At 39.2% G+C, this 27,990-nt stretch overlaps 1 protein-coding gene across 5 annotated transcripts in view; it reads right to left on the bottom strand.

Annotated features, from left to right (window-relative positions):
- The window catches only part of MAST4 (microtubule associated serine/threonine kinase family member 4), a 646,820-nt gene that overhangs the window by 214,175 nt on the left and 404,655 nt on the right, over positions 1–27,990 (bottom strand). Inside the window, exons 1-2 of one of the 5 annotated variants that reach the window (XM_049768742.1) lie at positions 24,472–24,619; positions 19,882–19,962 (exon numbers count right to left, since the gene is read on the bottom strand). The exons of the other annotated variants lie outside the window; for them this stretch is intronic. Coding sequence (XP_049624699.1) covers positions 19,882–19,962; positions 24,472–24,518 — 128 coding nt within the window. The 5' untranslated portion in view covers positions 24,519–24,619. Of the gene's footprint in view, positions 1–19,881; positions 19,963–24,471; positions 24,620–27,990 lie in introns of those variants that run through there. 5 annotated transcript variants of the gene reach the window in all.

Here is a 27,990-nt window from a genome sequence, read left to right as displayed (position 1 = left end):
CACAACCTCACAGAGCTCTGGAATCATGCCACCACTTTTTCTGTGGTGCAGTCCTGCTCTTCATAGAGAAGAGAAAGGTTTAACTAACAAATACCTTTTCAGTCTACTAACAAGAAAGCAGAGAGATTTTTCTCAATGCCAAAAATCCTCATTGGCATCAAAAGCAAGAGCAGGCCAGGGAGATGGTTCAAAAGGCCAATGTTGGTTCCATGAGTCCTGGAATCACATAGATCCATTAGCCTCACCAGGTATGTCAGTAGTTCCTAAGCAACACTTGGTGTAATTCTCAGAACAAAACCAAAAATGGGCAGGTATCTGCTTGTGAATGCCCTAAAAACCTTTTGACTGGTTTCTAGGGCATCCCCAAATGTTCTAGAGCATCTAAAGGCTGTGTGTTCTACCTACTGAAACTTTGGTTCATTTGGTTCATTCTCCAGGTCAGCAAATTAGGCCTACTGCCCAGTTAAGTGGACCCAAGAAATCTCAGCTGGAATGTTAGATGAACAAACTTCCCCAGGATTAGTCCCTGCTCCCATTACCAGGAAATAGTCTCTGTTTCTCCCAACACCCACAACAAAGGAGTAAAAAAAAAAAGTATGTCTGCTGATACCTCCTGTTCCTTCATCCCCATTATATATGAAGTGCTGAAAGTTATTCCAGATCTGAACATTTCTCCAGCAGGCTGGCTGAATGTTTCTGCTGTACTGTCATGCCACCAACTTCATTTCAACACCCCTAAACATAACTAAACATAAAATTATTATTTCCCACATATATTTTTTCCTTGTAACTTCCCTATTTCTCTGTGAGATTCCAAAATTCTTCTGATATCCATAACATTTCTCCCTTTAGAGGGCCTGGTAAATCTTACTATTAAAACTTATTTATCTTTCCTTTCTCCTGTTAACTTCTTTTCTTCTTCCTCCTCCTCTTCATCCTCCTTTTTCACCACACCCAGCAGTGTTCAGGGATTACATTATGGCTCTAAACTCAGAAATCACTTCTAGCAGGTTTGTGGGACTATATGTGATGTGCAAGATCAAACCCGAATCAGCTATGTGCAAGGCAAGCACCCTATCCACTGTACTATTGCTCCAGTCCACATCTTTATATATTTTTGGTCTTCACTGTATCTCCCCTGTACTTGACTTCTTCCACTCTATCCATTTCAGTTTTCTCCAACAAAAATGACCATGTCCATAATAACATTTATTCTGGTTTGAAAACCTAAGGCAAATTAAACAGTAAAATAAAACCCAAAATGATCTTTGGATTATTATGTGGGATTATATTTCTCAACTTTTATTTTCCATGGTGACTGGCTCTGCCCACATCCCAGTTTTACTGAAGCAAATGTGAAAGTTGGTGAATCCCTGACCATGGCTGGCTCCATAATTCTTCCTTCTTTGCTCATCCCCAACAACCTTACTTCTTGCTTCACTTATTTGCTCCCTTATGAGCCTATAATCTAGTATAAATAATCTAGTATAAACTCTGCTTGTATATTCCCCAATGGCATAGCTGTACTGCTCAAGATGACCTTTGCTTTCTGATATTTTTTTCCTCATTTTAAATTTAATTTTATATTATTGAAACCATTGTGATTTACAAAGTCCTTCATAGTTGGGTATTAGACATACAATGAACCAGGGCAAATCCCACCACCAGTCTTGACCTCCCTCCTCTATGTGCCCAGAGTATATCCTAACCATCACCTTTTGCCCCCCAGACTCTCAGAATAACAGGCCCATTAAAAGTTTTGATTGCTAGAGATTGGGTCTCTTGATTCCACTGTTTTTGACTTTGGCTTCGATATTTAGTTCTGTCCTTTTTTTTTTTTTATTTCCAGAAATGCATCTGAGACCACTTGGCCCTTGGTGCCCATATTTGTATTTTTCCTCCTCCACTCAGTTTCTTTCCTTCTCTTCACTACATTCTAGGGCCAAGGGTGTTCGAGACAACTTATATGCAAATGCAATTTGGACCATTGCATTTCTTCATGCAGTTACCCTTAAGACCACATATATGTGATATCATTCTATATGTATCCTTCTTCTTTTGGCTTACTTCATTTAACACAATATCTTCTAGTTCCATTCATGTTGCTGCATATTGCAACATTGCATTATGATGTTCTTTGTAATATAATTCTTACATTTTGTATTTTTTTCAGGCTTAACTAGTTTTACTCATTTTATGTAACCTAATTGTTACATAAAATTAGAGTAAGATTTTAGCAATCCAGAGCACCTTATCTTTTTGATATCTCCCAAGGCATTATCTTAGCAAGCCAAGATATGATAATGAAATAAATCAAAATTCACTTATTTTGATGCTATGACTTATTTGAGATGACTATCAGAGAAATGATTTTGAAACACATAATAAACTCAAATAAACACATTTTAGGCACTGTCTTCCTTAGCAGACCTTACAATCAGGGTTATGAACCATATGATCTTCCAAACTATAATTTTGAAGCTGGAGAGATAGTATATGCATTTGCTTTGCATGTGGCTAATCTGGCTTTGATCCCTGGAACTACGTGTGGTTTATTCAGCCCCACAAAGAGTGACCCCTGAGCACAGCTAGGTGTGATCCTAAACCAAAAAAAAAAAAAAATGAAGAGAGAAATTAGTTTATGATGAAACAGAAAGAATAAAGGAGTTGTTTTATACTCTTCTGAAAAACTATTTCTGATTTTAATATGGGACTAAAGTTATTCCAGTAATATCAAAGCATATCCTCTCTCACCTTAATTCACAGAAAAACTTACAAACTTGGGCATATTATAAAATAGCACCTCAAGATAAGCAAACAATATACACATATATGTATGTGAATCAACTATACAAAATGGGTTCTATTGAAAAATAAAATCCATTTCAAAGCTTCAGAGAAGCAGAAAAAATAAAGATATCCTTATACATAGAATATGTATGGTTTCTCGCATTGATTTAAAGTCCTCTGTAATCCCTGACATTTGATCAAAATGTCAGTTGGAATGTAAAAAAATCATGCAAAAACTGACAAAGCCTAAAATGCACCTGTAATGAAACTTGTTCCCTTTTCAGAAATGAATACAAGTGAATTAAATGAATCTTATTTTTATCACCTGTGCTTTATAATTGTCTTTCCCCTTGGAAAAAAATAATGGCAATGCCAACCCTGAGTATAATCTGATGAAGAAGCAGGGACTCACATGCATGAAGCCACTGGGAGAGATGTGTTTGCAAATCCTGCTACTCAGAGGAATGGGTATTTGTTTCCAGAGATCACCATAAGAAGTGTCTAGAGGACTGAGGGTTCACCTCCAACTATACTCAGACCAGCAGTTCAGGCCTTGCAGATTAGAGTTCAGGAGTAGAGCTCTGGTGCTCAGAGGTTAGCTAAAATAACTCCTGGACCACCCTAGTATTAATCAGGGGATCCTATAATATCACAGATCATGTGTTCTGTTTCTGTAGACCATATCCTAAGCCTGACTTTTTCAAATGTATATAGCTTTATTCAAGTAAGAGATACATTCACTCAAGAGATCTTGTGGCATGTTCTAAAAATGGTCAACATTTATAAGTGATCCCCAGAATCACAAAGCTGACATTGGCATCTGTAGAAGAACGCTAAAGATTCTCAACAGAGAATTCAAAGGCACAGAATTTCAGAGCTTTGTTGGGGCTCTGGTAATACTGATCTAAGTGCAGTAACTATATATTTTCTCTCCTTTTATACATCACATCAAATACATTGATACAAAGGAATTGAAGGTGATGCTTAGTGGATATTAAAAGGATAAAAGGGGAATCAGAGAAACAGTCAAATAGGTAGGGTATTTGCTTGCATGTAGCCAACCTGTGTTTAATCCCCAGCATTCCCAAGATCACAAGATATGGTAGGATCGGAAGATGCAGCTAATTCTGGTGATTTTTAAACAACTGGGTCTATACCCATGATGCTCAGGGATTACTTCTAGCTTTGTATAGAGGGGTTGCTCCTTATGGGTGGGTATTCAAGGACTATGAAATACCAGGGAGCAAAACTCAATCCATTGATTTATCCCCCATTCTAAGGCCATGTTTTGTTTTGTTTTGTTTTAAAGCCACACACAGAAGTGCCTAGAGTTTACTCATAGCTCTGGGCTCAAGGATCCCTGATGGCTTGTATGGAGGATTATATAGGATGATGATGATCAAACCCAGGTCCATTATGTGCAAGGCAAATGCCCTATGTGATGTACTACCACTCCAGCATCTCATTCTGGGACTTTCATTTGGAGATTTATACAAGGTGATTAAGATACTGTAATATGTAGCAGGAGACCCCATATACAGGTAGCAAAAGAAACCATAATTTTTAAAAAAATATTAATATATTTTTATTAAGGAAAAGATATTCTCCTCCATCCAAATCAGACAAAAGAACACACATAGTGGAGAGCCTAAATCTGGACACTAAAAATGAGCACTTAAACAGGAAGCGAGTTGCCAGACAGTGGAAAATAACCAGCCATCTTCTGACTTTAAAATTCTCTCTCTCATGAGCTTCCTCCTCTTAGAACTCTGTCTGAAGAGCCTGTGCTTCTTGCAATCTCAGTTATTTGTGAATGGCACACAGAACTTGCTCTAGGAAAGATGGCTCCAGATTCTGGCCATCAGGCTTAGCCTCCTCTCTGTAGACAGGGCAGAGCAGCCCCTATATCTGGCGAAATTTTCACTTCACAGTCACGGTAAATATGAGAGGCAGTGCAATTATACCATTATATTTGGTCCCTGGGCTGCTATATATCACCACAAATCTGATGGTCTTAAACAATAAAAATACAATCCCTCACAGTTACAAAAGCCAGAATTCCCAAATCAGCAACCATGGGCCAGACTCCAAAGGTCAGTAGGTCTGTGCTCATCCTCCAGGCAGAAAGGGAGGTCTGTCATCCCACTCTCTTCTAGAAAGAAGAAGCTGATTGGATCTTTGTACATTTGTGTCTCATCTAAAAATCCTTTATAAAAATCAGATTTTGAGGACCGGAGGAATAGCACAGCAGGTGGGAAGTTTGCCTTGCCTGTGCCCATCCTTGGCATCCCATATGGTTCTCGAGATTGCCAGGAGTGATTTCTGAGTGTAGAGCCAAGAATAACTCCTGAACACAATCAGGTGTGGCCCAAAAACAAAAACAAAAATCTCATCTTGAAAAATATATCTCAGATGTATTTTTAGAACAGTGAGTAGGGTGCTTTCTTTGAATGCTGCGGACCCAGGTTCGATATCTAGCAACATGGTTCCCTGAGCACTACCAGGAGTGATCCTTGAGCTCAAAGCCAGGTGTAGCTCAAAAGTTGGTTAAAAAAAAACAAAACAGTTTTCCATGTAAAAAAACACTATCAGGTTCCAGGGATTAGGACCTGGGTCATATCTGAGGAATTTCCCTTAGGCCCTTAGACCCATCAACCACATCAGGTCCTATACTTAATTCTTGTTCCATGTTGTTTTCTTGCTTTTCATTATTTTACTTAAGGTAGAAATTAATTTATTAATTTTATTTATCATGCTTTGGTTCTGGGCTTCATTGAATAGTGCTCAAAATACTAGCTTTGTGCTCAATTATCACTCCTGGGAGTGGCTGAAGGAACTATTAACAGTTGGGGACAAACAGGGATTGGCTGCATGCAAAGCAGGTGCCTAATTTTCTGTACTATCGCTCCAAATCTAGAGGGGAAATTCTCTGAGGATAAGAACAGCTCTTAAACTTCCCAAATCTCCAGGAAGTTTTTAAAAACATTCTGTACAGAATGATCACTTACTTGTTCATTTAGTAAACTCAGATTCCATCTAGCAAATGTCTAGTTTCCTATATTCAAATCCATGTAAAAATTCCAATGTTGTGCCAAGAATTTAGTAATTTTTTTCTGAAATACCCATACCTTTTGTTGAGTGAAGGCTGAAGAAGGACAGTGTCATAAATGCTACCCCAGCTAGTATCACACAAGTTGCAATACAGTAATTAGTGAAGCACTGTTTGGTAATGGTTCCAAATACCACCACTGTTCAAAGACAGGGAAACAGCAAAAAAACACAACAGTCATGAATTCTGGACCAATGTCTGTGCTTCTCCCTTGTAGCCTGATCTGTCTCCATGTCAACAAAGAAAAGAGCGATAGCTTATCCAGTAGAGCCTGATGTAGACTCCAGGGGTGGGCATATGCGTGGGAGTGAATTTATTCATTTTTTTTCAAGAACTGTTTGTTGAGAATGTATTATTTAACCAGATGTGGAACAAAATAAACAATTCCCTGCCCAATTAGAGAATGTACTCTAGTTAGGTAAAAATAAGCAGATCCCTGTGTGTGTATTTGTGTGTGTGCATGAAGAAAGAGAGAAAGGAGAGAGAGTAGGAGAGATGCAGCACAGTAAAACCTCAAAAAACAGTTTACAGAGGCCCCCAGAGTGTTGGGGAGATCCTTCCTCTAGCAGTGAAAACTGGTATAAACACTGAGGCATGAAGGAGAGCAGCATTTGGGGAAAAGAATAAACAGCCAACTAGCTGTTCCACATAGCTAGAACAACTTGCTGTGACAGAGAATAGTGAGGTGCTCAAAAGCAGGCAGAGACGTGTTGAATAGACCCAGAGGCATTGACTCAAAGGCTTTCTACTGACAAATTTGGGAGCAAGAAGAATGAGAGCGAGAAGAATGAGAGTAATGAATTAATACATGTCAAATATATATTTAGTTTTGATTGTATTCTTTGAAAAGTGTAGGAGTCAATAGTGAAGATCCTAAAAATGAGGAACGGAAGAAGGAAAAGTTTAACTGAGAAATGTCAGTTAGAGAAGTACAAAACTGGGGCCAGAGAAACTTAATGGGCTAAAGGATATGTTTTGTTAGAAGGAGGCTCATGTTTAGCCTTTGATAGGACATGGGAGTGACCCCTCAGCAAAGAAGCAGGAGAGATCTCTGAGCACCACCAGGTGTGGCCCTCATCATCCTGTACCTCCAAAAAAAATTAGTAAGAATTAGAAAATTGTCATGTTTAGCTGGAGAGGTAAAGTAAGGTAAACCTAGTTTTGACCCCGGGGCATCTCATTTGGCTCCTCAAGCATCACAAGGAATAAGATATTAATGTTATTTGGGGTCACTTCCAAAAAAGAAAATTCTCAATAAACAACTGATATAAGCATGGGTTATCGAGGAATACAAACATTGGGTAAAAGACTCAAGTGAAAAAATAATCATTATGTTCTCAAAAGATCACTCCAGGGATAAGGTTACAAAGGTAAGTGGGACATCACTACTAAGAAAAAATCCTGTACCCAACAGGTTTGGGGGTTTTAAATGTGATGTTATAGAGACCATAACCTGTTTTTGCCAAATATGTTTTTCTTGGATCTCATATTGATGAAACCACTGGATAAATTGAGATGATAGAAGATTCAACTATTCAGCTTTTACTCTTAAAAATGTACATAATATAGGGGTCAGAGTGGTAGCAAAATGATACGGTGCTTGCTTTGCATGAGGCAGACCCAGGACAAATGCAGATTCAATCCCCAGCATCCCATATGGTCCCCAAGACAGAAGCGGTTACTGAGCTCAGAGCCAGGAGTAACATCTGAGAGTTGCTGGGTGTGACCCAAAAAACAAAAAAAATATGTACATAATATGATAATATGAAAACAAAAATTATAAAGTTCGAGAAAGTATGGGGGTAAAGGGCAAACAAAAATTATAAAGTTTGAGAAAATATGGAGGTAAAGGGATTATCTTACACACGATCAACTCAGGTTTGATCCCTGGTATCATATAGGGTCCTTTCAGCACCCCTAGGGATAATACATGAGTCTGAACCAGGAGTAAGTCCTAATTGTGCCAGGTGTGGCCCCTAAACCAAGCTCTACTGAAAGTTAAAGGAGACAATTAAATGGAATGCATATCTTTCATTGGGCCATTGCTTTTAAAAATATGCTGAGGAAGGCCAGAGAGATAGTACAATAGGCAGGGCACTTGCCTGACACATGACCAACCTGGGTTTGATTCATGGCATCCAATGGCCCCCTGAGTCTGTCAGGATTGATTCCTGTGTGCAAAGCCAGGAGTAACCCCTGAATGTCAATGGGTGTACCCCCCCCAAAAAAAAACACCAGAAAACCACCTAAAACAAAAATATGCTTGGAGAAATTTAATAACAGAGCATATTTCAGAAAAGTTTTTAATCATAAACAACTTGGTGGTAGAATAACAACATACAAATAAGGTTCTGAAGGAGCATGGACTTGTTCTTAGATATACATATTAAAGCATGTAGAGGTGCAGTGCCTGAATAGCTATACATTACTTACATTCAGCACAGAAAAACGTTTAAAACTCTATAGACACCAAGGGGGAAGGAGAAAAAGAAAAAAACTAATGTGGGCCAGAAAAATAATACAGCATATAGGGTGCTTATCTTGTACACAGATGCCTGGACTCAATCTCACATGTAATATATGGCCTTCTTTCCTTAAAAACAAAAACAAAAACAAAAAAAAAACCTTTTATTTATTTATTTATGTTGGTTTTTAGGCCATACCTGGTGGCATTCAGGGATTACTCCTGGCTCTGTGCTAAGAAATCGCTATTGCAGGCTCGGGAAAACCCTAAATACAGGTGGGTGTGGCCCAAAACTCAAAACCGAATAAACAAAGGTGGCAAGCGTTATAATTGTTTATTAGCAAAATAAGGCGGCCAAGGTGGAATGATGAACGAACTGTACTATTACTCTAACTTCCTCCCTCAATACCTCCCTGCCTGCCTTCTTCTTTCCCTCTCTTTTGGGACACACCTAATGATGCTCAAGTGTAACTTCTGGCTTGCACTCAGAAATTATCCCTGGTAGTGCCAGGGATTGAACTGAAACAAATATTCCTCTCACATTAGACAGCGAGTACCTCAATCCCTCAATATTTTATTAACTACATCCAGTAATAATTCAGGTAGGCCAATCATCATGGAAAAAAGCATAAAAATTCATGAAATTCAGCTCAACTTCTGCTCACCTGAGACCAACAAGTATAAGACAAAGGCCCTACCCACTGTCCCATCTCTCAGTCCTTATTCCTCTAATTATTGAGGTAGGTTTGGATTTTATTTATTTTTCACATGGGACAGAGTACTGGGAGAATATTCCATAAAGAGGAGCCAACAAAACCATGACAAACAACATGCATGGAATGGCTTAGGAAAACCAGATTATAATGTGGCCAGAAGAAAGGCTGGAAAGGCTTCAGGAAGCTAGATCCTGGAAGCTAAGAAGGCAGCCCTGGGCAGGCAGGCTGAGAGAAGAAAGGGAGGAGGAGAGAGAAATAGGGAACGGAGGAGAGAGAGCATGGGGAGACACCAAAGGACATGTAGGCCCTGAAGGGCAAAGGCTGAATCTAAATCTGAGGATAAATTAGGAGATGCTACTTGAATCTAGGGCTATTGATAGTGACAAGTTCACAGCAAGATGGTCAAAAGCCATAAAAGAAAGGTGAAGTAGAAGCCACAGGTTTTCCTGAAAGTGGGGCACCCCCCATATATTTAGACTGAGAAGGAGAAGTTAAGTGACTTTTCACTTAATACTTAATTAAGTACTTGATTAAGATGAGGTTGGGGAATTAAGCTTATAGGGATGAGTGTGGCCCCACATTGTTGAGGCTCCATTCACCCCCCTTGGCCCTGGGTTCCCTACTGGTTCCAAACAATATTATGTCACCATGGCCAGTTGAATACTGATCTTCAGGCCAGCACAGAGAACCCCAGGGTCATCAGGAAAAGCCTCAGAGTCCCTCCTCCACAGAAAAAAAAATAGAAAAGAATTAGCTTTAACCTTGAATTTTACACAAAGAGAAAAGGAACAACCATTGCTAGAAAACAAATATTCCTCTCACATTGGGCAGCGAGCACCTCAATATTTTATTAACTACATCCAGTAATAACTCAGCTAGGCCAATCATCATGAGAAAAACCGTAAGAATCCATGAAATTCAGCTCAGCTTCTGCTCACCTGGGACCAGAAATACAGCTCATCACTCACTGTCACTTCCAATTAGAATATGCAACATTCTAATACAGGTGGGGGTTTCCCATCATGTGGAATGCTAAATTTCTTAGAACAATTGGAAGTTAATAATAATAAAAGAGAACACTCATCTTGCAACTTTTCACAAATGTTACCTAATTAATTCTTACCACACCTCCAAGCAGTATTATTATCCCCACACTACTGTGGGAGAAAGTTGAAAATGTTTTAATTTTCCATTTAGCTCATTCCTCTTATAGAGCCGCCTCTTTGCTTTGCATTAGCAATCCCCTGCTCTGCTTTCCAAGAATATCACCACTTCTCTTACCAACAAGGTGGGTGTTAATGGGTGTAGCCATGTTTTAAATGTAGGAAATAGCTTTTATAAATGTCTTTTTCCTACTCTCAGAGTAATGCAGTAACAAAAATACGCGCGCGTGCACGCACACACACACACACACACACACAACAAATAGCAAATTTTTCATTTTCCCTAAGAGTAGCTAGTCAAAAAGGAAAAGAAAACTTCTAAGTCTTGTTAGAGCAATTGAAATACATTCTAAATCCAGAGACCATAGAGATAGTACAAGGAAAAGACTTGCTTCAAATCCCTGGTATCACATATGGTCCCATAACCAGGAGTAACTACTGAGCACAGAGCCAGGAATGTTCCTTGAGCATAACATGTATGTTATGTATGTAGATATTAAAACCAAATGTTTTGTGTATATGAATATTTACTATATATATGAATAAAACCAAAATTTACAAGTTGCTTAAGCAATGCTGTTGAGAGTCTAGGGATAAGAGACCAGTAATGAGTGTAACAGAGGTAACTTAGTGTTCACTAGAAGATCCTTATTCAGTCTTGAAGGGTCTGGGATATCCCAGCTATGTTGAGTTGTGCCAGGTGTGATTCTTGGGTCTAGGATCACCACAAGTAACCTCTGATCATAGTCAAGTGAGGTCACTAAATAAAACATAAATAAATGAGATATTGGTCATTGCAACTCTCATCGTCTGTCCCATCCCATAACCAAGAGAAGACTAAGGAATATACTTGCCTAAATAGCCAAACAGGGGGCCAGGACTACAGTAAAGAAGATAGGGTGTTTGCTTTGCATGAATTCTATTAGGATCTGATTCCCAAAACCCCAAATGGTCCCCTGAATGCTGAATGCCCCTGAATGCCAGGAGTGATCCCTGAGTGAGAGAGAGAGAGAGAGAAAGAGAGAGAGAGAGAGAGAGAGAGAGAGAGAGAGAGAAAGAGAGAGAGAGACAGACAGACAGACAGAGATAGACAGACAGGGAGACAGAGAAAGGAAGATAACCTAAAGGACCAGAAAAACAATATAGAGATTAAGACACTTTGTGTGAGGCTGAGCTGCAGCCACAGTTAAAATTCCAGCACTGTATTTGGTCCCCTGAGCACTGTGTGGTGTGGTCCCTGAGCTCAGAGTTAGTAGTAGAGGGTCTGAGGGCCACTCTAAGCAACACTTGGCCAACTGGGTCAGATAGAACAATGCAGGGGGGCTGATATATGGTGATACTCAATCCCTGCTAGTCTAGGAACACCAGGGGTTGCTTGCAGATCACCAGGGATATAACCAGCAAAACTGGTGGGAGGCATTTAAAATAGAATTGATCCAAATTTAAAAAATTAAATAACTGTATGCAGAAGTGTGATGAAGAAAAACATGCTGCTTTGTGCCATAGTGCAAGAGTCCAAGAGTTCCTTTTTTTTTTTTTTCCGCCTGAGTCTGAACCAGGTTGGGCTACTTTCTAGACAATGTTGCTGAGATTCATGTCTAATCCTGATGGTTGAGAGTGAAAGTCGGCCCTTTCACAGATACTCTTGTATTGGTCAGGGTATGTAAACTGGAAGAACCAAATGTGTTTCTCTGTTTCTCCATGGCCATACCTATAAAATAAACAAGTCATTTCTCCTGATTAGGTAGTGAGACCTATATGTACACAGAGCCCATTGAGCACAGAGCAATGCCAGTTATGAAGTCAACTTTACACCCATGTCGAAAGTAGTATTTCAACATAAGGGAAATATAAGATTGTGATCCAAGTCAGAACACCTGACAGGAAAAGTTGTTATCCAGGGATAGAGAGAGAATACAAGGGAGAAGGCACTTCCTTTGCAGTTGGTCAATTATGATTTAATCCTGGGCATCACATATGGTTCCAGAGTACCACCAGAGGTGGTTCCTGAGCACAGAGTTGGGAATAGCTATATAAGTCCACTGAGTATTATCTAACTTTTCCAAACCCTATAAAGATATTCCCTAGAATAGGTCTCCATGCCTATAATGCATAGGTACATGTGCCTGCCTGCATCAGATGGATCCTGGCACCTGACAAGACTCCAAATTTGTTTGTCCTCCATAAAACAATTTACTCCCCTCAAAAACTCAAAGTACAGGAGTTAAGCATCTTTATGCACAATGAGTTTCAGACTCACTCTTCCTCAACACTACACCAGATATGTCCCTTAGTGCCTCAAAATTGAAGGCAACTGGCAAAAAGTGTTACAGAGCTGAGAGAAGAGCCAGCTGGCCTCCTCACATACACCCCTCTGCCCCTTTCTGTGATCTTCTTCTTCCTATCTCTGCTCATAGTCTCACCTGAGCTCAGAGCCAACAAACTCTGCTGTCTCCCTACCTGTCACTCCAGTAAGAATGCATAAGAAAATTCATAAAACCATCATATTCACAATAAAGCATAGGAACTGATATCTGCAAAGAATGAAGTTGCTACCATCCACTACCAGTTTCTTTGCATTTCTACAAAATCCCCCCCAAAAGTGGGTGGTTAGGGAAGACAGAGACAATGACTAAAACTGGTGGTTCTACTCATTGGATCCAGTTAATGAAACCCAAAATGTTTAGCAGGCTCCCAATGAAAACGGAGACACAAAACCCACAACTCATGACCCTGTGTTTGATAAATGCTGACAGCTCTGCCCTCACCATGGCAACAAGTGAAGAGAGAATTCCTGAACACCTTGCCTGCTTCCTAGCCCCACACAGTACAGACATGCTCCTGGTAGAACTGGATGACAAACTGTCCCACAGTATTCTCTGCCTTTCCCTCAACTCACTGGAGTCAGTTCTATTCTCACTCAAAACTCTTGCACTGAATCCCTACATAATCAGCTTTATGCCTACTTCAGCATAGAAGGGGGTTGCCAAGGGAAGAAAATTAAGAACTGTGAAGTTCATGCCACTCCCAAAGTCATGTAACCTTTCTATAATGGGGTGGGGGTGTTGACCAACCAACACTTGTGCACAATAACTTTTAGTCTGCCATGTCCCCAAACTCTATTCCTCCTCTTAGACTTGTGTGGTAAGGTAAAGGCAGTATGCTTGTCAGGCAGCATCTATCTATAGGGCCTAAAATATAGAAGCTCATGCTGCCCTAGAAGTAACAAATGTGGGAGAGCTGCAGGTATTCATATGATCTCAGTGCAGAACACTGACTTCCAAAACACCTCCAGTGATCACCAATTGATTCGCTAAAGAATCCACAATGGGAGGTCAGAGAACTAGCTAAGCATGTGCTTTGCCATGTGAGGCTCTAGATTACACCTGGCTCTACCCAAAGAGGAATAGAGAAGAAAAGTTAATATCCTAAATAGACTTCCTTCTATTGTTCTCTGTCCCTCATAAGCATACATAGTCTCTCATTAACACTGCTTTAATAATGTCTTTCCACTATGGTCTTGAACACTATTTAGAATCCTGGTTACTTTTAGTTTAATAAACAATTGAATATTTATGGAAGGAAGGGGAATGTTCTACCTTTCTAAGTGCCTGTGAATTATCAATAAACATATCCTACCAAGTACTTCAACATAGGCACACATGTCCTGGAGGAACTAGAGATAGCACAGATCATCAAGTGCTTGCTTTGCACACCGCTGACTATGGTTTGAAATCCTTGGTATTACATATGGTCCTCTAGTACTGGCAGAGGTCCTGAGCACTCCTGAGCACAGAGCAAGGACTATTGCTATCTAACACTTCCAAAAACATAACCCTCCCTCCAAAAAGAGAAAGTTAAAAATGATAATTAAAAAACAATGTACACATGGGGTCGGAGAGATAGCATGAAGGTAAGGCGTTTACCTTTCATGCAGAAGGTCATTGGTTCGAATCCCAGCATCCTATATGGTCCCTGTGCCTGTCAGGAGCAATTTCTGAGCATGGAGCCAGAAAAAACCACTGATCATTGCTGGGTGTGACCCAAAAACCACACACAAAAAAATGCACACACCCAATAGGCTTGATTGGTTATTTTTGTCTGCCCCCTTTTTTTTTTTTTTTTTTGAGCCACATCTAGTGATGCTCAGGGGTTACTCCTGGCTGTGTGCTCAGAAATCGCTCCTGGCTTGGGGACCATACGGAACACCAGGGGATGGAACCTCAGTCTATCTTGGGTCAGCAGCATGTAAGGCAAATGTCCTACTGCTGCGCCATCACTCCGCCCCAGCCACGATTCCCTCACCATGGTCTCCAAGAGTCTCCTGCATATGCTTGGTACTGTGTTAGGCTTTTATGGAAACATGCATGAATAGTAATCAAAAGTCACTGTACTGGAGGCAGCTGCAGTACAGGGACAAGATTCTCTGAAAGTGTTACTGGCCCCACCAGTCATTCAGCATATACATTGTCACACACAGAGGAAATGGTAGTGGAGCTCAGGGAGCCTAAGGAAGAGCAATAGAAAGACATGCTCTGCTGCTGACTGAGCATCCACCCAGAAAAACCAGAGGTCCAGAGCAGAATGGGAGATGTGAAAAGGAGCATAAGAGAGCAGCACTGCTGCTAGATTTCCATCTGATTACAAGGTGGAGCATATAATGGAAACAAACAAGAATACCCATCGGTTCCCATAGAAATGTGCTCACTAAGCTTTGGTGTTAAGTGGTTGATCCTCCAGTGGCTTGTTGAGTCCCAAACCAGAGCAAAGCATGAAAAGTGCTGAATGTAAGATTCTGAAGACATGAAATGAGGCCACTGGCTCTCTTCTTTTGGAATTGGGCTGTGGAGTTACAGTCTAGCTCATGAGGTAGCTTAGGTCACAAGCCTGTTCATATTAGGTTCTGAAGTTAATAGTTTATGAAAAGTCACACTGGTTCTAATGAATTTTATTTAGGCTGTGGGTTTTGCCCTCACCTCAATGCAAGAAGACAAGAATGTCAGCATTTCAAGATGGAAGATGCAGAAGAGTAATGTCTCACTCCCTGCAGCTCTGCTTCTAGCAAGTGGGGACTTGGCTTCATGGGGAATTCCAGCAGCATGAAGCTGACAGGTGATGATAGAGTCTCTGGTATGGTCAGAAAGCTTTCTCAGAAAATTCTTCCTTTCCTACTGAGCCAAATCTGGCCCGTGCTGTGATCTCCAGGCAACAGTGCAAGATATTATGACTAAGCAATACCCAACTCGACCTTAATTGCATTCCATCACAGAGCTATCCTAAAGCTGCAGGGTTCCTGTTTTGGGCTGACTCTCAGGAGGCCAGAGATGTGGGTGCCATGGAGTACTGCTGGAAATTTGGATATAAATCACTTCTCAATAAAGTGCACCCCCTGGGTTTTACCATGAAAGGAATTCGAACTTTCTTACTAGCTTTATTTAGCTGATCTAAATCAGGACCTCAAAATAATGTAATTGCTTTATATGTTTCCCACCATGTCTCTCCCTCCAACCTTTAAACCCCACTGATTTAAAAAAAAAAAGGAACAAAGAAAACATCTCATCTTTCAAAATCAAGAAATGGAAAAAATCCCTTCAGAAATGAAATAACTTTCAAATGGAAATAACATTAAAATATTTGGATCTTTCTATAATCAAAACATCCTTTGGGTATCCACTATCAGAAATACTCCATTTCAGACTGCCAAGTAGATCTTTCTATATAGAGCTATCTCTGTGTGTTCAAGTCCAGGCTCATCATTATATTTATCTTATTCTCCAACTCTACTCTCTTGAGTTCTAGTCAATTAATGCTATCATCTTTCTCTCATGCAAAATTATCTGCTAGGAAACATGGAGGTTGACTTGGTAACTAAAAGCATCTGTCTTGCAAATGCAAGGCCTTGAATTCAGTTCCCAGCAGCACTCACATGCATGGAGTATAGGTCCAAGTGACTCTGCAATCCAAGACCTGTGATCTCCAGTACTCAGTCAAGTATGTGCAAGAACCACAACTAAAGATGTGCAAACATCATGAGAGGGAGTGCAGTTTAAAGACAGCATGTATGTAAAGTACCACCAGGATCCCTGTCAAGCACCACCAGCAGAAATTCTACGAGCATCACAAGAAATAAGTGCGATTTCCAATGAGTACCTATCGTAGTACCATAATTCAAATCCCCCATGTGACATGAACATGTAGTCAAGTACCATAATCTAGTGTCCAAACCCTAATCCTAGAGTACCAGAAGAAGCCATGGAAAGGGAAGGAAATCTACTGAACATCAAACTATACAGGCACCTTTCTCTCAACCATATCTGTAACTTTCACCGCCCTCATTCCAGCAGTTTCCTGGACACAAATTAGCTGTCTCTCCCACTCTTCCCACTCTAAGTCTTAGGAGATAACCACAGTCTAGGTGACAGAACATACATAAAGATGACAGGTGTAACTCTAAGATCTTGGGTGTACCATTCCCATGTCCCCACCTTTTACACCAATTGGATGTTGATTTCCCAAAGACCACATGCTGGAGACCCTCCTGGATCTCTAAATGGCTGTATGGAGCAGATTCTTTGATGTCTGAGTGAGAAATATTATCTCACCATATTGGGACACTGCAATTGCATTTGGTACCTGACTTTTAAGTAGCACAGCAAATAACACACCTTCTGCTTCCAATTCATCAACTCATTCACTCTTTAATGAAACATTTCCAAACACTATGAATATACAACTGGAAAAAGGCACTGGGGAAATAAAAATGATGAAAGAAGGTCACAAGATGTACCTAAACTGGATAATTAAAACTCTATGTAAATGACCACACAGCAATGTGCATGTCTTAAAGTTAGTCACAATGGAAAGATTTAAGAATTCATTCTAGACTAGTTAAACTGCTTTATCTCCTTGTGCACCTCCATCATCTGTAAGCAAAAGAAATACTCCTTATTCATGACTTACAGTAGAAAGAGCAAATTAAATTAGAAAAAAACTGATTTGGAAATTTGTGGCCAGCTACAGTACTTTGTAAATGTTAATTTAATTAATTGTAATTGTCCCCAATCCAGGACTCATGAAAACTAAAACTAGCATCCTCCTTGTATCTAATCTATTCTTAGTAATAGAAAGGTTTCCTTAGTCTGAGATCAGGCTAGTCATTTCCTTATTCAAAAAAGATAGTTCAATACTTGATTACTTCCAAAACAAAACTTAAACATTTTATGTGACTGTAGTTTTAGGACCACACCCTATGATGCTCAAGAGCTACTCCAGTTCAGTGCTCAGGGTCCCTGTGATGCTTGAGGGACCACTACAGATGACAGGAATCAAACTTCAATTTCTCATATGTAAAGTATGTGGTCTAGACCCACTGTGCAAAATTCCCTGTCCCAAAATTCAAACTCTTAATTTCTGTAAGGAATCACATGATATGATTTTAAAGTAGTTTTTAAATCTTTGTCAGTCACTGTACAACTCTATGCTTTTCATGTACTCTATTCACCCTGCATTCTTGTTACATACATAATTCCTGCTTTGTGCCTTATTTTCTCACCTCTTTGCACTTGCTAGATTCACATTTTGGTTTCGTTTTTCACCTCCATTCCTCAAAATTTTATCAATTCCAAAACATCTTTCTCAAAAACACACCAGATATTTATCATATACTGGACTACCAGAACTTTTTTTTGTTTTTTTTTGTTTGTTTTAGCCACACCCAGTGACACTCAGGAGTTACTCCTATGCAAATGTTAATGCACTAAGAAATTGCTCCTGGCTTAGGGGACCATATAGGATGCCAGGGAATCAAACCACAGTCTGTTCAAGGCTATAGCAGGCAAGGCAGACGCCTTACCACTTGCGTCACTGCTCTGGCTGCTACCAGAACTTTTACTGTGATTTAGTTTTCTACTAGAGATAGCACCTCATTTCAAATACTTATTTTCTTAGGGAAGAGAAAAGAAAATAAACATGTGATCATTTTATGAAGACATTGGACATGGAAGAAAGAAAGCTCAAAAAAAAAAAAAAACCATCCAATTTGCTACTGGTTGCATCACCAAAATTAGGTTACTAGCGTAATGAAATTTTCCAATTTGTTGGAAAACTACTACTATGCTTAAGAATCTATTCTATTTAAGAAAATTTTAATGAAAATTATTACAAGTAAGTTTCATGTTGAATAAATAAATTTACAATAGTAAATATATTTAAAAAAAAAAAAGAGAGATCGGGGTGTCATGGAGGAGGAGGTTGCCCATGACAAGAAAAAGAATTTTCCATCTTGACTTAGAGAGTAAACAGATAAGTTTCTCAGAGACAGGGCGCATGTTCACTGTGCTTTTCTAATTTTATTTTATTTATATACTGTGGGGGAACATACCTGGCAATGCTCAGGGGTTACTCCTGGTTCTGCACTCAGAAATTACTCCTGGCAGACCTCAGGGGACCATACGGGGGGGGGGGGGATCAAACCTGGGTTTCCACATAAGGCAAGCACCCTCTTCCACCCCCCCCAAAAAAAAACTAAAGAAGAATATAATCAAAATTCAATCATTAATTTATTTTCCTAACCAATTCTTCATAGATTTATTCAGTCTTATTTTATAAATATATAGGAAACAAATTTATTAATTGCCCTACTAATAAATAACCTATAAGCAAATTATTTATAATGTAGCTCTTATATGTCTATGAGTGGCAATTTTTATTTGAACTGAAATTAAAAGCACTCATTCATAAAAAAATTAAGCTCTTCTTTCAATCAACTGAAAGTTTTGATTATACTTTCTTCCTAAGAACTAAAATGGCAGCGGGTACAGGGGCCAGAGTATACAGGGTTTAAGGTTTTTGCTTTGCAATACAGCCAATCCAGATTCATTTGCTGGCACCATAAATGGTTGCTTTGAGTATCACCAGAGGTCATTGCTGAGCACAAAGCCAGGCATAGTCCCTGAATACCACCAGGTATGGTCCCACCCCCAACTCCCAATAAATAAATGAAATGAGGATAGAACTGATATTTTAAAACAGGAAAATTCCAATAAAATATATACGTACAACACATATACTACTTCTATCATGTATTCTTGAAACAAAACTAGGTTAATTGCAAAAAAAGATACTTGGAGCTATTTTTCTTACCAGATTAAAGAATGAATTCTTATAGAATAAGAAATAAATTTTCCTCATATCTGCATTTGAGAAGAGTATACAACTGGAAATTCTACAGAGTCTGGTAAATACTAAAACTTTTAGACAATTAATTACTTCCTTCTATAAATATAGGGTGACAAAAATATTTTGTGGCAACAGATATCATGATATTGCACCACAAATTAGAATATGTTTCTAAAAATTGATTCATTCCTACAAGGAACTGATCAAAATTCATGAATGTGAATAGTTTCTTTCCTAACAAAGCAGCATGAAACACTTACTAGTTACGCAGAAGTCAAACAGTGAGTCCCTAGGCACTGTGGGAAATGCTAGCCAGAGAATAAAACATGCACAGAACAATTTCTCAGGGCTCCTGAAAGTTAACAAGTAAACACTCCACCAGTTTCCCCAGTCTGTTTATCACCACTAAGATGGCAGTCAAGCAAAAATGGAATATTGCATATGGCACTGGAGCAGGCTTACCTCCAAAAGTGAAAAGCGAAGAGAGGACTACAGGGACTGCCTGGGCTGGAGGGGGTTGGACTCAGGCTCCGTGGGGTGAGACTGAAAGTTAAAATAACGTCATTCCAACTGGGAGAAATGATGGCAGTAAAAATCGCAGAGCTTAGGAAGGACAGGGCTCCCCTGAGGTCAATCCCCAGGGCATGCCTCAAAATACCAGCAAGTAATCATCTCATCACTCCCCTGTTTCAGCTCTGAACAGAGAGAGAACAAGCCCATTGCTTCCTGCTGAAAACTGCATTCTCAAAACTACTGTTGCCATTTTTAATTTGTGCCTTTTCTTTATCATGAAGCAACTTGGCAGATATCTGTAAGATGTGGTCTTGGCAGTGGATAGGAGAGGGATAAATGCAGTGTGGTTTTGTATTGAGAGCATTTTGTTTCTGATTAAGAACCACTGAAAATGTCACAAAAGTTACGAGAATTAGTAATCAGGCCAGAAAAATGGAAATTGAGGTTAAACCTGAAGTTTTAAAAAATTAAAGTCACAAACATTTCCATACTGAAAGGATATGCTTTAAAGCAGTAGGCAGTGAAAAGCTTCTGCCATTTTTTCTAGAGCTCAAGGTACAATGGTTAGAGTGTCCTTATGCTCACATTCATAATAAATGAATTCATAATTTAATATAGATATACCTTATTTTACCTTTTGGAGGCTTTCTTTCTTTTTTTAAAGAATTAATCTCAAATTCAAGGGACTATTTAAATTCCTGCATCCCACTGAATCCATCCAAATTTACAACTATATTATTCACCAGCCAACTCTTAAATATTCACCACAGGGTAATAAACTTAGAATCCCTTCATGTTTTTGTTTTGTTTTATTTTTTGTTTTGCCTCATGTTTCTTCTCCGTTAGGGAGAAAAAGATAATTAAATATGTCAGATATCAACCTTGAAAAAACTTTCCAACAGATTTACTGATGTATGAGTTAATAGTCAATTTCTGAGTCTAGAGAGATAATACAGCATTTGCGGACTTGCCTTGCATTCAGTTGACCTGAGTGTGATCCATAAAAACTATATTAATGATTAATGGTTTCACAAGCAATTCTGGGAGTGATCCCTGAGCACAGTCAGTAGCCCTGAGCACTACTGGTGTGGCCTCAAACAAGAAACTAGTTAATTTTCAAGTTCACATGTTGAAATAAAACAATGAACTTACTAGAAAGGCATGCTGATGCCAATTATTTGACATAAAAATTGGTATCAGAATGTTGGTAAAAAGTACATTTTTTATTTATTTATTTTTATTTGTTGGGTTAGACCTGATCGGGCTTAGGAGTTACTCTTAGATTTGCACTCAGAAATCACTCCTGGCTGACTCAATGGATTATATGGAATGCTTGAGATAGACCCTGTGCCGGATGTATATAAGGCAAATGCCCTACCCACTGTGCAATTGCACTGGCCCCTAAGAAACAGTAAATTTTGTAAAGATATTCTTCTTTATCTCCAATGATCCATAACATTACATCTTATCTGAGTTTCCTATCAAAAAGAAAGGGGTTGAGAATGAAGTTGACTACTGACTGATTCAAACTGGTTTTGCTGGTCACTGAATAACATATAATATTAATTTTTGGTGCTATGTTTCCCAGGATACAACTAATTGGGAGTTGACTGTATTTTATTTGTCTTAAACTAAAATATGAAAGTATTTCTCAAAATGCTTTCTTTCTTTTTTTTTTTTAATGTTCAACAAAGTTCTAAATCTTCTATGGCATCTATGTTTTGGTGTCAATACTTGGTAAACCTAAGGAATTGGTCACTATACATTCAGAACACATTCCAAAGATGTTGCTCTTAATCTTAGTTTATGAGCTGTCTTCTAATTTAGTAATATATTGGAAGCTCTCAGGAATGTCATCAATGAGTCACCTTTGACCTCTCTGCAGTGTTATCTATCCTTTCTATTCTCAAATAGGTGTCCATATGCTCTCACATTGCTACATGTTTCCAAACTGGAATGTATATGACATGTGCTACAAAGCATCTATGGATGTAATTTCTTTCTTAAATTGAGAGAAAAAAAAAGACATTAATTTACTTTTCCAGATTGGAAAATATACCTCTAAGCTAGATACATGCAATAATTTTTGAAGGAGGAGTCACAGCTGAAGGTAGAGCACAGGGCTTATTCCTGTCTTAGTACCCACATACCTCCTGTGAGGCTTGAGTCAATGTATATGATGTCAGGAATCAATCCCAGGTTGGTTGTATGCAAGGCAGAATCCCTACCCACTGAACTTTCTCTCTCTCTTTGGCCAACATGTCTTAAACGGATGAATAAGAAAATAATCCATCAATTTCTGATATACAGATATAAGTAGTATCTTATACCCAGGATTTTAATTTTTGAAATAGGAGTTAGTTAGAAACTGCCTCAGGTGACAAACAAGAAACAGGGATTTTATAGAATATAAAATATACCAGAGTAATAATCCCTTGTGGGGAATTTATAGAAAATAAAGAACATTATAGTAATAGTCCCTGGACTATTGCTATGTAATAAACTCTTCTGGAAGAAAAATAGGGATGTCTCATGAGAGATACTTCCAAATGGATCTAAATTAATGGGTCTGTTAAAAGGACCCACATAATTAAAATTAAACACAGAAAATCTTATTTTAGTAAAATTAATGATGACCCAGTGTTGTAAAATTTTTGTCTGCATCAATCAGGAACTATATTATTTAAAGGACCACAGTAAAAACTTTTTCCATGAAGGGCTACAAAATAAGTTGTGTCTATCTAATTTAACTTTTTGAGGTAAAAAAAATATTCTGAATACATGTCATGCCAACACTACAGCAGCATGTAAAAGCGGTCCTTTCTCCCATTGTATTTTGCTCTTCAGGGGGAAGAGGAATGTTTTTAAAATGTATAGCATTTGACCAGGATAGAAGCCAAATTAAGGGGGTGTGTCCTGAGACAAAATTAAATTCAAGAAGCTCCATATTCACCTGGCCCATATGTCCAATGCTATCAGTAGCAGAGTCATAAAATTCATAGTAGACCTCAGAGTTTCCAATTTTAAGTGATTATTTAAAACTGAGTTTGAATTTTAAGGAGTTCCTTTCAAGTGGCTCCACTTAATAGGAACAAGATATGAAAAGTCAGAAAAGGCATAAATTTAAAATGCACAGAATAAGAACACAACAAGAGGCAGCACAGACACAAAGGTGAAAGCAAAATAGGGAGTGGAGGAAGGGAGGATAGTCAAAGAAAAATGTAAGAATGGCTCTACAGTATTTCACAGTAAGTGAGGGCTGAAATGGAAACATGCTTGGGGGTGACTGGGAAATAATATGTCCATCACTATATAAAAATATAAAAATGCGGTAGTATTCTAGCAAAAGGAGTCTGAGTGCTTGCTAACTTTCTTATAAAGTGAATACACTTTAGGATATATTCTCTGTGCCATTAGAGAGGAAGAGCTTTTCAGAAAGTATTCTAAATCACTTCTGAAATGCTCAGATTTTATTAATGTATTAAAAAATAATTTTCCTTGTATGACGCATCTACAGAATTTAGGAGAAATAATTCTCGGCTCAGTAGAGTTCTCTTTCTGCAGTATCTTCCTGGAAAGAATCCAGTATGAGATGACTAGAATCCCCAGATTTTTAACTAAAACCTAATCACCTATCAACCTTGTAAATTAGAAAAAGGGCCCCTTCCTATCTTCTACTGGCATCGGACTTTACCCCTGATTCTTAAGTGTGTCAGGATAGACCAACTTGCAGCCTCTGCATATCTTTGACTAAAAAGATTTACAATAAAAATCGGTGGACACCTCCAGCATCCCAGCTGTTTAACTTCTGCGCCACAAATTAGGCGTGGACATTCTCACGTGCTGACGTCAAATCAGAAGGGCAGTGAGATGTGTTAATGGGTTAAAAAAAAAAAAAAAGACAGCTAAGCAAACACAGAGCTGCACTAAGTAAACACACTGCATGCAGTGGCTGGCGACTCTGCAGAGAAAGATTCCAAATGTGCTACAGTTCATTAATATTCCGTGGCACAGATAAAACATGGATGGCATCTAAAGATTGCCACACGTAACCCTTCTCCTGTATTCTAATCCATTGTCATGTCTTCTATTATTCAAGGCAGAGGCCTTTCTTTAGGAAGAAGAAAAAAAAAAAGGCGGCACGGGGATAAATAAACAGACAACAGGAGAGAAAGACACACACACACACACACACACACACACACACACACACACACACACACACACACACACACACAGAGGCCTGCAAAGACATTCTTTCACAATGAGCTGTTTCCAGCCCCTGAGGTTTAGGAACTTTACATATGCAGTCGTTGCTCCCCCCCCCCCGCCCCCAACTGCCATGCAAAAAAAAAAAAAACTGGGTCTGAGCTACCACGTTAGCTGAAACCAAAAGCCATGCAGTTTAGACATGTTCCTCCACCTCACACTGCAGTGCTCTGAGGCTGTCAGGATAAACAAATGCTAAATAGCTATTGGTCGCGGGAAAGCGAGTGCCATGCAGAAAGCATTAAAATATTAAAGACAGACAATACTTACTCCAAGGTCAGCCCCGGAATCTGTAGCCTTTCCCGCTGGGCTTTCATGGTTGTTGGATGTTACCAACACTCTATTGTAACCGTGACACACATTCCCTGCCAGCGTCCCGGTGATGACAGAGAGCCAAGGGAACCTCTAGAAGGACTGGACTAACAATCTCTCGAGGGGGAGGGGGATCCTGCAAGTTTGGGTCCTTCCACCTCTTGCAGTTATCAAGAGATGTCAGCCGCCTGCCTCGGGTTCACGGCAGTGCACACTGCACTGATTTTGTTAAGGGAATGAGGCTCTCAGCTCTGCATATCAAGTAATTGGTTTCTGATTTTTTTTTTTTTTAAAGAAAGTCACTCCACGCACAGACCCAGCTTTCACCTCAGTGAAATGAAAAGTCTCTCTCTCCAGGCAGACTGGAAAGAAAAATAAAGCCACAGGATCATACTTGTCAAAAAGAGTTTATCCCTGACTCATCCTCACCTCCCCCTCACCCCAGGGCGAATGTGGTCAGTCAGATGAAGTTCTGTGGCTGCTGCTCCTTGCTGCCAGTGACAAAAATTCATTCCTGATCCACAAAACCAGATTCCACCCTTCTACCCTTAAATGGGGATCATCAGTAAGAGGAACCAAGAAGCCGTATTGAGGGAACTTTATTTTATTTATTTTTTTATTAAATGATTGGTTTTTGGGCCACACCCGGTAATGCTCGGGGCCACTCTTGGCTCTGTGCTCAGAAATCTCTCCTGGCAAGCTCCTGGGACCATATGGGATGTTAGGAATCAAACCGGGTTGGTCCCGGTTGGTTGAATGCAAGGAAAATGCCCCACCACTGTGCTATATCTCTGGTCCCAAATTAGGGGAACTTTGAACTTTTTTGGGAGGCAAAGACTTGTGGGAGAAGGCAAAATCCCACAATAAGAAAAATACCAATTAGAGGTGCAAGAGATGGCAGAGCTTTCATACTTATTTTTGAAAGATGAAAAAAAAATATTTTGGTGTTTTGGGCCACACCCAGCGGCGCTCAGGGGTTACTCCTGGCTCTGTGCTCAGAAATCGCCCCTGGCTCAGGGGACCATATGCCAGAGATCGAATCTGCATCCGTCTGGGTCAGCCACATGCAAGACAAATGCTCTACTACTGTACTACCACTCCAATCCCTTGACAAATAAATTTTAAGGGCATTATACTATAACCTACCTCATAAAAATAAAGGAAAAGATAATATATATTTGGAAGTCTGAAACTTTCCTCCTCCTCAAAGAACATAATTTTTCACAGTATTCATAACTCAGGACGCAGTGTGCTTCCATTGTTGTGAAAAGTATCTGACTCACTTCCTAGAACAAATTTAAATTTATTTTTAATTTGGCAATCACCAATTCATAGATAAGAAATGCTTGTATAAATTAAAATTTTGTTTTAGCAAAATTTCTCATTTGCAAGCACCCCCAAGTCCACAAAAAGCTAGGCTCTGGCAAAGCAAGTGTTCAAGTAGTTACACATAAAACACTATAATCAGGTTCCATCTTTACAGAGAGAGAAACTTCAGGTGATGGTTTTGAACTGGATTCTAGTTTGTTCACTTCTTTTCTAAAAATTTTGGTTTGAAACAATCCTGTAGGTGCTTAGAGCTTACTTATGGCTCTTTGCCCAGGTATCACTCCCTGTAATGCTAAGGTAACCAAATAGGGTGCCAGGGATCGAACCTGGGCCCACTGCATACAAAATATGTACCCTACCACTATACTCTAGCACCTACGGTATGTTCAGTTTTATCCTAAAGGCCTTTAGGATACCATATATAGTTGTTAAGGCAATGGACTGCACAAGGTTACTGGGCAAGGAAGAAAGTAAGAGATGAAATTCAACCTGCACTCCACTAAGCCTAGTTTCTACTCTGTTTTCTTTTTTTGAAACTTTTCTTAGCTCTACTCTCACCATTTCTAATTCTTCACAAGTATATATGACTGAGGAAGTTCTCTCAGTATTCCAATAATGCATCCCACAACCCTAACCTGCCAACTTGCTCTGGGGCATTTGTCAAATTTAACAAGGTACCAACTTCTCTCTTCTCTCTCTTCTCTCTCTTCTCTCTCTCTCTCTCTCTTTCTCTCTCTCTCTCTCTCTTTCTCTCTCTCTCTCTCTCTCTCTCTCTCTTGGGTATTTCTCAAATTTAATAAGGTACCAACTTCTCTCTCTCTCTCTCTCTCTCTCTCTCTCTCTCTCTCTGTCTATTTGGTTTTTGGGTCACACCCAGAGGCGCTCAGGGGTTACTCTTGCTCTGCACTCAGAAATCACTCCTGGCAGGCATGTGGGACCATATGGATATGGGATGCCAGGATTCAAATCACTGTCTATCCTGGATCAGCTGCCTGCAAGGCAAATGCTCTACCATTGTGCTATCTGTCTGGCCCCCAATCTCTCCTTTTATGTAGATCATAAATCAAATTAGCTCAAGTGTGCATGAGCACATACCAACATCCTTGTAAAGGCAGTAATTCACACTGGAAGCATAGGTGAGTAACTATACGAAAGTAAACTAAAACAAATGAATACCATAATTAATATAAAAAAGCGAAACAGTAAAAATCATAAGTATAATCTTCCTCACAATGTCAAATATTCTGAATTTTGCCATTCTTATCACCTACAGCACCCTGATCCTGCCTAGCTTATTGTAAATTCATTCCGCTGATTTCTCTTACCTCCTCCTAATAAGCATCTTCTACACATAAACATCAAAAGAATCTTTCCAAGAATGCATAATTCTTGAATTTGAAATATTCAAATAGTTAAACTCTTGCTCCAAGTAAAAGTAAACAAGCTAGAAAACATGACCCCAAAGGTCAAGTACCAATATGAGTAATATCAACAATTTATTATAACAAAAAGTTAAAACAAATGTTTGGGACAGTAGTAAATATGGAGAGATAGTACTAGTGGTAAGGTATTTTCTGCGAATGCAGATTCTGTGGCTTAACTCTGGTTGAATTCCTGGCATCACTTATGGAACCCAAGTACCAGAAGGGCACTCTTGAGCACAGAGCCAGAACTAGCCCCTGAACTCCATCACTTGTGGCCCTAAGTCCCCCTACCCTCATAAAAATAAAAGCAAGAAGAAGATTGGGAAGATGCTTAGAAAGACTAGGGGTATTGCTTTGGCATGGAACTGAAAGTAGACACTGAAGCACTGGCAGATAGGGCCCTGTAATCAAAACAGATAAAAACAATATGGAGAAGTTAAGGGCTACCCTTGGAGAATGCCAGATAACCATCTTTTTCATTCATTCTAAAAAATTAACAAGTGAAAAAAATCAGAAAACTCAAGTTTATACTGATTTTCTAATAAATTTCTCATAGAGAGAAAACAATTATTTTAAAGATGATATATACTGGAAGAACAGAAAAGGAGTCAGAACTGGAATATGACTTTTCTAAACTCAAACAAAATGGATCTGATTATCTTTAATAGCTGGCATCACAGAGATTCCTGGGCATTATATCTATGATAAAAAGATAGGAGTCACT

This window comes from Suncus etruscus, chromosome 2 (genome assembly GCF_024139225.1).
Source record: "Suncus etruscus isolate mSunEtr1 chromosome 2, mSunEtr1.pri.cur, whole genome shotgun sequence".
Taxonomy (NCBI): Eukaryota; Metazoa; Chordata; class Mammalia; order Eulipotyphla; family Soricidae; genus Suncus; species Suncus etruscus.
The sequence above is the reverse complement of the archived record's forward strand: the minus strand, read 5'-3'. Positions and strand labels throughout refer to the sequence as shown.